Consider the following 9669-nt stretch of genomic DNA (forward strand, 5'->3'; position numbering starts at 1 on the left):
CTGCTCAGCTAGTTAGAAGTGAATATGCTCATTTATTTGACAGGTCCTGTTGTTCTTGCAGGTGGGAGAGGGCTGCAAGCTCAGAGCACTCAGCGGGTCACAGTGAGTGAATGGTGACCTGTGACCCCGAGTTCTGCTGGCTCTGCATCACTTCGGCCAGCTAAAGGCAGAGCCCAGTCTCCACCTGCCCGCGTGGGGACTGAGCACACAGCTTGTGATCCCCGTGACCACATTTCCATTGAAATTCGCTCACGTTGCACTTCATGATATAATATAAAGCCGGTGTGTATATTGGATGAGTAAAAATGGCAAATAAAACAAAAGAAGGTAGCTGTATTTTTCAGAATAAAATTTTATAACCCATGTTTAGCTGGAACTCAAGTACAACACTTGTCACCTAAAGCACTCGCTTCTATTTGAATCGTTCCCAGCTCTCCCCAGTCCGGCGCCGCGTGCGGCGAGTTCACTGATTCGCGATGTAAATCGTCTTGTGCTTCTCGACCAGCTCGATGTTCGCCTCCAGCTGCTTCATCTGCAGCTCCAGCCTCTCCTTGCGGTTCTTCTTCGGGGTGGTGTCGGTGACCACGGACAGGCCCTGGTACTGGCGGTGCAGCACCTCCCAGTTCTGCTTCAGACCCTGGAGACCGTGGAGAACACGAGTGTGACTGACCGGCGGCCCCTGACGCCTCACCAGATATCAGAAGTTACAATCATCTGACTTTTCATGTGACAGAATCCAGTGCCTAGCTGTGTGACACACTGTTCAAATCCGTTTAATATTTAGGAACAAGTACAGGTTTATTCCCTGCTGAAAAGAAACAACGTTTCGGCTGTGGAGCCTTCTTTGGGTGTGTGAAGAACTCCCAAAGAAGGCTCCACAGCTGAAAAATTGTGTTCCTTTTCAGCAGGGAATAAACCTGTACTTGTTCCTGACATAGGCACCTTCTTGAACTATTTAAATATTTATGTGATCTTTCTTACACGGAACAACTTTTAGGGTTGTGGTGTCTTTTTAAGATCAATCTTCATACTCACGGTCCCTGTGAGCTGTGGGAATGAACATTACTCTGGTCTCTCACGGCGATTAGAAAACAGAACTGGCCAAACAAATGTCTAATTCCTAATTCTAGTTTCCAAGTGTGTAAGTCAAAGCGAGTTCAGTCTCGCTGAGGAGACCCCACAAGGGTAAAACAAATTAGATAATAAAACAAGTTAGAAATTCACATGCATCTTTCATATTCGCATTAATTAATATTGGCTCATTTCTTATTGGAACCAGAGACATTTTGTTTTTAATGAAGTACAGTTTAACCATGTACTACACATGCATTACGGACAAATGGTCAATAAGGCATACTGAGGACTGGAATGTATAAAAGCCCTTAGGAAACATACTGTTGGAACACAGAATGAGAAGTAGGTTAAATCCCACTTGATCACTTTAAACGACAATAAATTGCAAGAAAAAAACTAAAAAATATTACTGAATAAAGTTAAGATTCAAATATACAACCTGTGTTGTAAATATATTCAAGTGTTTGCATATCGTAAAAGAACCGGTGACACAAGAAATGTTATCCATTAAAACATCAAGTCGAAACAAATATTAACAATATGAAGGCATCACTGATTATTTCAATTTGCATAGCAGCTTTCATCCCAAAAAAATCCACAGCACAGCACCCACAGAAGGGACCCACTGATTTTCCCACTAACTTGCAGCCCCACCTGGGAGACACACAGGGGCCATTCTGCACCAGCAGCCCCTCCTGGGAGACACACAGGGGCCATTCTGCACCAGCAGCCCCTCCTGGGAGACACACAGGGGCCATTCTGCACCAGCAGCCCCTCCTGGGAGACACACAGGGGCCATTCTGCACCAGCAGCCCCTCCTGGGAGACACACAGAGGCCATGCTGCACCAGCAGCCCCTCCTGGGAGACACACAGAGGCCATTCTGCACCAGCAGCCCCACCTTAATAGCACCACTTACTTCCCACAGATTATACTTCTGTGGTTGTATGGATCCCAACAAGCTGCTAGAACCAGTGTTTTACCTGAAGAACAGTTTCCCTTTCCTCCTCGGACAGCTGCTTCATTGCTCCCTGCCTCAGGCGTTCCTTCACATACTCATCGTACTCCTCCTGGGCCCTCCTCACCTCCTCCTTCCTCTGCAGCAGGTATGCGGGGGGGTGGCCATAGTCCTGCAGCAGGAGGGAGCCAAGTCAGTCAGCTGCACCACTCAGGAAAGCCCGAGTGGCCATGAACTTTGAGGCACCAACAAGAACCTCCGCAGAGCTGGAACACACAGCACATCTGCAGAAAGGGTTTCCCACACACTAAAGCAATGAAGACTCAACGCACTTATTGTTTACGTAACCTAACATGCTGGTGTTCTGCTCGTATAAATCCAGCCAATGTCTGATTTTACTGTTTACTGCGCGTCTGTAAATCTGAAAAACCATCTTAACTTTAATGAAAAGGGTAAAAGTTCTGTTTTTGCATTTTATTGAAGTTTGATGATGTTTGCAGATTAACGAGACTTGCTTCATACTTTTCGTATGTTGTGTTCATTCAAAAAACGAAAAAAATACAGCAAATGATCATTAAAAACACAAATGTGCCGGGCTGATGATCTTGACAGCAGGACTCTAGTCCACATTCCCAGGGTTTGCACTGGCCCTTGCAGTCAAACCCAGGCTCTGCTGACAGCTCAGGGCCAAGTTCTGCAGCACCTGCTGACCAGGCCAGCTGAGCCAAATGAGTAGGGCAAAGACAGGAGGTATTCTGGGATCTCACCCGAGCTTCCCTTTCCCTTATTGCTCACGTTGTGCGACTTAAAATAAGAACTCCAGCACTTCTGAGAAATACAATTCAACTAACAGATAAGACCGTCACAGGTCATGTCACAGTGCACAAATAAAATTCGGTCCGACATCCTCACAGTTCTTGTTACATCTCTACATGTGCTTTCAGCACCACCTACTGGACAGTTGCCTCAGTGCTCAAAAGTGAAGACAAGTCTACAGGAAACCTGAGGAAGGCTACAAATGAGAGGAGCTACATCTTGCTTGTAAACTGATACAAAGATCTCATCCAGCATCTTTTCAACCATCTCTTTGTGGACAGAAGCCAGGATATCATCACTATGTTGTGGGAGATTCTTCACCAGAGGAGCAGGACGGTCTTGTGCAGATTCAGTTTTATTGAGCTCAATAAGTACACAACGTGCGCTGGGTCTGCCCCACAGAACAGACAGACTGCAAGGGTTTCCCAGCTCTTATATACACTCAGAAAGAAGTTTGTTTCACGATCTGAGTGCTTGTCCTGTTCTTTGATATGTAATTCCTTCTTGTCCCGCTCTGTCTTGCTCTAGGTTCTGTCCTTTGATATGCAGCAGACATTAGTCTGCTTTGTCCTGTTTGTGGGCGTTGTTCCTTTTGTTATTATGTAGTGTTAAATCACTGGGACTGCTAAAGCAAGTCAGCTTTGTGGCATCTTAGTGTGACTTTTGTTTGAGGCTAAATTAACAGACCCCATCAACACCTCTCACAATGTGCTGAAGTGGTGACATTGTGATGCTGGATAAGTGAGATATATACATGTCCCACTTCAACTACATCAGGTTAAACTGGGGATGAAAAAAATATTTTGAATTGAAGTGACCATCACAACTCTTTGTGAAATTATTTTTAAACGAATTTTTCAGCAAGGTTACTGAGAACAAATTCATATTGGCAACAATGCCCTGTACAGCAGGACATTTACTGGAGCAGTCTGAGTGAAGCATCTTGCTCAAGGCCCCACCCAGGGTCTGGTCGCTCAGAGGCCTGCTTCATCCGGCACAGGCGTCCTGGACATTTCCTCAGGACATACCTTTTTCTTCACAAACTTTGGCACCAGGCCTGAAGTTTCCAAAGGTTGCTTATCTCCTCTCCTGGTGTCAACATAGGTGGGCTGGGGCTTCTTTGGCACTGCCATAATGTTTTCAATGGCATTGGCAGTGATGAAGTTTTTCTTGGTCTGAATGCCCATAACCGGGTGGTCAGTCTTGGCAGGTACTCTGGGTTTTTTCCTTTCATCATCCTTGTGAGTGAATGGTTTCTCTGCAAAATCAAGAACATCACCTTCTTGTTCCCACAAGAAAGTTTCAGAAAGTTCTCAGTAACAGTATTCATACATTTTGCATTTAGCACACAAATCACATTAGCATAGCAATGCAAACAAATTGGTTTTGATGACATGGAGACAACGAAGTCTGGATGTGATTTGGAGTAAAGGTTAACTACAATATATCTGCAGCCAGTGCTTTCCATAAAGAGGTCAACAGATACTGATGTACTGAATCTACTCCGTGCACCACTCCGGCAAGCGCAGTACTGTTGTGAAGCTGGGCAGACTGGACATTTCCAGAAATAAGCATGTGGTGGTGTCCATGCTAACTTATCTAATGCAGCAGAACAGCCACACTGCTCTGCTTTCAGTCCCTTCACTCTCTCTACACAAGTAAGGGCTTACTGTCGGGAAGTCTGGGCTCCTTTGAGTGTTTCAGCAGGTAGTTCTCTGGCGATGGGACTTCTACTTTTGCTGGACCCATGGTTCTGTTGGCTGCTTTGTCCTTCTGAGCATCCTTCTTCACTCGCTCTCTGAATTTTGATGTGTATCTGTGAAAAAAAAGACGACACCCATCCCAAATAAATGATACATAACAAAAGCATTCATCCCATTTATCTTGACACGCACAGTACTGTGGAGTGATATGCAATTAAATAGTTCAATAACTAAATTAATATTTATTTCAAACCAATGTATTTAAATGCACCAGTGTTACCTGACCTCAGGTACCAGTAGTGTAAAACATTATGAAATAATTCCCATATTTCACCCAAGGTCTTGAATTTAAGGAGGTTACAAAGAACAGATGAACACACTGAAATCTATATCCCAGCTAACTGAATAGGATCATATTTGTTTTTTTATTATTATTATTAAAAGCATTTAATACTGACAATGTTTTGTGGCATCCCTGGGCCAGATGATTAAAAAAATCACAACACAGGAATGTTAGGCTGATATTTTAGGAGGCACTTCATTACCCAAAGAGCTGTAGGAGTAGGAGAGAAGCTACCCAGCCGTGTTGTTGAAGCCAGTAGCCAGTTTGCATGAAGTGGTCAGAGTTTTTAATGTCTGTTTCCCTCTCTAACCAAAATCTTCAAGCACAAAAAGTGGGTCAGGTGCAAATCAGTAAGGATAAAAGGACACGCTGCTCCACACAGTTCAAGGGACAGCGTGTCGAGGTGTGTGCTGGTGCTGAGCCTGTAACGGGAGCCGGTTCAGACTCCCTTGTAGTGCGTGTGCAGGCGCTATGCAGATGGTAAAATCCGGGAGAGACTGGAGAAGGGCAACTGGGAAACACGGCAGGACCAGGATGGGATGACTGACGGGGCCGTGGCGGCAGTGTTCCGGTGCTCGGGGGCCGTGGCGCAGGCGAGCAAGTCCTGCTCCTGTGAGTCCCTCTCACTGTCCTTGTACAGTCCCGCTCCTGTGAGTCCCTCTCACTGTCCTTGTACGGTCCCGCTCCTGTGAGTCCCTCTCACTGTCCTTGTACAGTCCCGCTCCTGTGAGTCCCTCTCACTGTCCTTGTACAGTCCCGCTCCTGTGAGTCCCTCTCACTGTCCTTGTACGGTCCCGCTCCTGTGAGTCCCTCTCACTGTCCTTTTACAGTCCCGCTCCTGTGAGTCCCTCTCACTGTCCTTGTACAGTCCCGCTCCTGTGAGTCCCTCTCACTGTCCTTGTACGGTCCTGCTCCTGTGAGTCCCTCTCACTGTCCTTGTACAGTCCTGCTCCTGTGAGTCCCTCTCACTGTCCTTGTACAGTCCCGCTCCTGTGAGTCCCTCTCACTGTCCTTGTACAGTCCCGCTCCTGTGAGTCCCTCTCACTGTCCTTGTACAGTCCTGCTCCTGTGACCCTCTCACTGTCCTTGTACAGTCCCGCTCCCGTGAGTCCCTCTCACTGTCCTTGTACAGTCCCGCTCCTGTGAGTCCCTCTCACTGTCCTTGTACAGTCCCGCTCCTGTGAGTCCCTCTCACTGTCCTTGTACAGTCCTGCTCCTGTGTCCCTCTCACTGTCCTTGTACAGTCCCGCTCCTGTGAGTCCCTCTCACTGTCCTTGTACAGTCCTGCTCCTGTGAGTCCCTCTCACTGTCCTTGTACAGTCCCGCTCCCGTGAGTCCCTCTCACTGTCCTTGTACAGTCCCGCTCCTGTGAGTCCCTCTCACTGTCCTTGTACAGTCCCGCTCCCGTGAGTCCCTCTCACTGTCCTTGTACAGTCCCGCTCCTGTGAGTCCCTCTCACTGTCCTTGTACAGTCCCGCTCCTGTGAGTCCCTCTCACTGTCCTTGTACAGTCCTGCTCCTGTGAGTCCCTCTCACTGTCCTTGTACAGTCCTGCTCCTGTGAGTCCCTCTCACTGTCCTTGTACAGTCCTGCTCCCGTGAGTCCCTCTCACTGTCCTTGTACAGTCCCGCTCCTGTGAGTCCCTCTCACTGTCCTTGTACAGTCCTGCTCCTGTGTCCCTCTCACTGTCCTTGTACAGTCCCGCTCCTGTGTCCCTCTCACTGTCCTTGTACAGTCCCGCTCCCGTGAGTCCCTCTCACTGTCCTTGTACAGTCCTGCTCCTGTGAGTCCCTCTCACTGTCCTTGTACAGTCCCGCTCCTGTGAGTCCCTCTCACTCTCCTTGTACAGTCCTGCTCCTGTGTCCCTCTCACTGTCCTTGTACAGTCCCGCTCCCGTGAGTCCCTCTCACTGTCCTTGTACAGTCCTGCTCCTGTGAGTCCCTCTCACTGTCCTTGTACAGTCCCGCTCCCGTGAGTCCCTCTCACTGTCCTTGTACAGTCCTGCTCCCGTGAGTCCCTCTCACTGTCCTTGTACAGTCCTGCTCCTGTGAGTCCCTCTCACTGTCCTTGTACAGTCCTGCTCCTGTGAGTCCCTCTCACTGTCCTTGTACAGTCCTGCTCCTGTGAGTCCCTCTCACTGTCCTTGTACAGTCCCGCTCCCGTGAGTCCCTCTCACTGTCCTTGTACAGTCCCGCTCCTGTGAGTCCCTCTCACTGTCCTTGTACAGTCCTGCTCCTGTGAGTCCCTCTCACTGTCCTTGTACAGTCCTGCTCCTGTGAGTCCCTCTCACTGTCCTTGTACAGTCCCGCTCCTGTGAGTCCCTCTCACTGTCCTTGTACAGTCCTGCTCCTGTGAGTCCCTCTCACTGTCCTTGTACAGTCCCGCTCCTGTGAGTCCCTCTCACTGTCCTTGTACAGTCCTGCTCCTGTGAGTCCCTCTCACTGTCCTTGTACAGTCCCGCTCCTGTGAGTCCCTCTCACTGTCCTTGTACAGTCCTGCTCCTGTGTCCCTCTCACTGTCCTTGTATGGTCCCTCCTGTCCAGGGCTCAGAAACTCGTTATGAGGGGTGGGAGTGTCCTTGTGATGGCAGAACTAACAGCTCAGGACTCATTAACAAGCTGCCTGCATGAAGATGGCCGGGTGTCTCTGATTTATTCTCTTCCCACCCCCCTCTGCCCCAGGTCCAGTCTACACTGGCTCTGTCCACTACAGCTCAGTCCAGTCCAGTCCGGCCCACTACAGCTCAGTCCAGTCCGGTCCACTACAGCTCAGTCCAGTTCCTTGGTGCGGTGCTGACCTGTTGTCCACCCCTTTACCATGTCACGACTCTTCCCACAATGCTTCGATGTCAACAATCTTCTGTACACTCTGAATCTGTATTATTCAGAGTTTTTATTATGCAGCTGGGTTATTATTCCCAGCACACACTTTTCCAGCCTCCTGCGGTTCCTGAATCATTCTTCCAGGTGCCCATGCTTTCACAACCATCCATAAGCACAGGGAGTGTGTGCTGGTCAAAATGAACATTACTTGTGAGCCACAAATGTAGTCCTCCTTCAAGCTACCAATCACCCAACCTATCCACCCATCCACCAATCAACTAATCAGTCAACCCAATCGGTGAATCAATGAAGCAGCTCTGGCAGATTATCCCATAGAAAGACTGTAATGAGGGCCACGGCCACTAGAGGTCGCCAGAAGGCCTATATATCCACATAACTTGTGTAATATAGTGACTGTTGAACACTCGCCTGTTTCATGAATTGGCTAATAATAATAATAAGAAAATATGATTATTGGTTTAGAATGTGGTTAATTAGTGTTTTGTTTGATATAAAAGGGTGTTACTGATAGTGATGGTCAGCTTAGGGTTTCCTGGAGTACTACAATCAGATATTGAGAATTTGTGTTCCAGCAAAAGTTGGGTTCCAGTTGTTTAGAAGGAGCGATTACAAAGAAATTAACATCTTGTACATTCTTTTTTGTATTGTGTTTAAAACGTTAAAAATTAAGCTACCAAACGCAGGGATCTGTTATACAGTCTATCAATCAGTCCACCTATCCTATAATTAATGAGGTGTGTTAAATGAGAACAACCTCTTCATCTGCAACGCCAACCTGCCCAAGAATCTCTTCTGCAAAACAACTCAAAGCGGCAAAGTGAAAACACTGCGAGGAACAGCGATACGCCTGTATCTGAACCAGAAAGGGGGTGGCAACCAGCACAACTGCCTCGCCAGCTCCTCGACTGAGCGCACCCACAGAAACTCCATTTCACTCCTCCTGCAGCTGAGCCAGGAGGGATCTGCTGCAAACTGAAACACTTGATGAGGTTCCTAAGGAGACGAAGAAGTGACATTTCGAGGAAATTCCCTTTCGGATTCTTTCAATCCAGCAGCCTCGGCTGAAGAGAAGGCCATTTTCACAAGTGTTGATTCTGAACTCAAGAGAACCACTGTAATCGCACAGAGACCCAGCCACGTCATGACTTTTCCACTTTTCTTTCACATGAATTATCTCTGTAGTTAATCTTTGCTTCCAACGTGTGGTGTAGGTCATGTACACAACTTATTAGTCGCTACTCCAAGCCGGCATGACTGAGAGTTTAAAGAGAGAAACTGTGAAAACAGAGCAAGAAAACCCACTATTTCTGCCAGGAACTGTAAACAGGGAGCTGTAAGGAAACACTGGGGGCAGAGACACCTGAAGAGACATATCTGGTACTGTGGAAGAGACAAGTCTGGATCCGAATTAGTTTTAGAAGCTCTACAAGGGAAAGTTATCTGAACAAACTGCTGTGCTGTTGCTCTGGATCAGGAGTGTCAGTACACTTCCTGCTGAGGCCCGGGGGACTTCAGTAACTTTTTATGAACGCACCTGTCTGATCATGAGGTGCTGCACCCTGAGGTATGGTCTTGACGGAGAGGTACTGTACTCGCACACAGGTGGCCGAGGCTCTGCGAGCGACTGGCAGATATCTACACACGCAAGTGCCAAGATCAATCCAGAGGGGCGGGCGTGTGCCCAGGACACGACCGATGGCGGAGTTATTCCTGGAAGCTGCCGCGGGTCCTTCACTGATTTACAGCTCAGGACAGCTCCTGTCCGGCCGCGCCTGGCTCAAACTTACCTCGGCGGCTTCTGGATGTCAACCTCCTCCCGTGGAAGAAGGTTATAAATGCTTTCCGCAGGATATGCATCAGACATGCTTTAAAAAAATAATAAATCGGCAAAGCCCTACACACATGCAAAGCAAACGCGCGACGCCGCTCAGCAT

At 48.1% G+C, this 9669-nt stretch overlaps 1 protein-coding gene across 2 annotated transcripts; it reads right to left on the minus strand.

Annotated features, from left to right (window-relative positions):
- Positions 1–334: 334 nt before the first annotated feature.
- On the minus strand, positions 335–9663 carry enkur (enkurin, TRPC channel interacting protein). Of its 2 annotated transcripts, none has more exons than XM_088646093.1 (5): positions 9523–9663; positions 4518–4663; positions 3876–4126; positions 2057–2203; positions 335–637 (listed from the first exon to the last, which is right to left on the minus strand). In XM_088646093.1, exons 1-5 carry the CDS (start codon positions 9597–9599, stop codon positions 464–466), a joined length of 795 nt encoding a protein of 264 aa, XP_088502219.1. In that variant the 5' UTR covers positions 9600–9663; the 3' UTR covers positions 335–463. The 2 variants fall into 2 exon arrangements, with proteins under 2 accessions (XP_088502219.1, XP_088502218.1); XM_088646092.1 differs by having other exon boundaries at positions 3876–4129.
- Between the last annotated feature and the right edge of the window lie 6 nt (positions 9664–9669).

This window comes from Lepisosteus platostomus, chromosome 9, assembly GCF_059453375.1.
Source record: "Lepisosteus platostomus isolate fLepPlt1 chromosome 9, fLepPlt1.hap1, whole genome shotgun sequence".
Taxonomy (NCBI): Eukaryota; Metazoa; Chordata; class Actinopteri; order Semionotiformes; family Lepisosteidae; genus Lepisosteus; species Lepisosteus platostomus.

Bases quoted from the DNA above. Each gene is read 5' to 3' on its own strand.
- enkur (XM_088646092.1), bottom strand. From the start codon at position 9,599: ATGTCTGATGCATATCCTGCGGAAAGCATTTATAACCTTCTTCCACGG. The intron at 4,664-9,522 runs GTAAGTTTGAGC...TTTTTTTCACAG, and splicing joins GACATCCAGAAGCCGCCGAG to ATACACATCAAAATTCAGAG. The intron at 4,130-4,517 runs GTAAGCCCTTAC...TGTGGGAACAAG, and splicing joins GGAGCCCAGACTTCCCGACA to AAGGTGATGTTCTTGATTTT.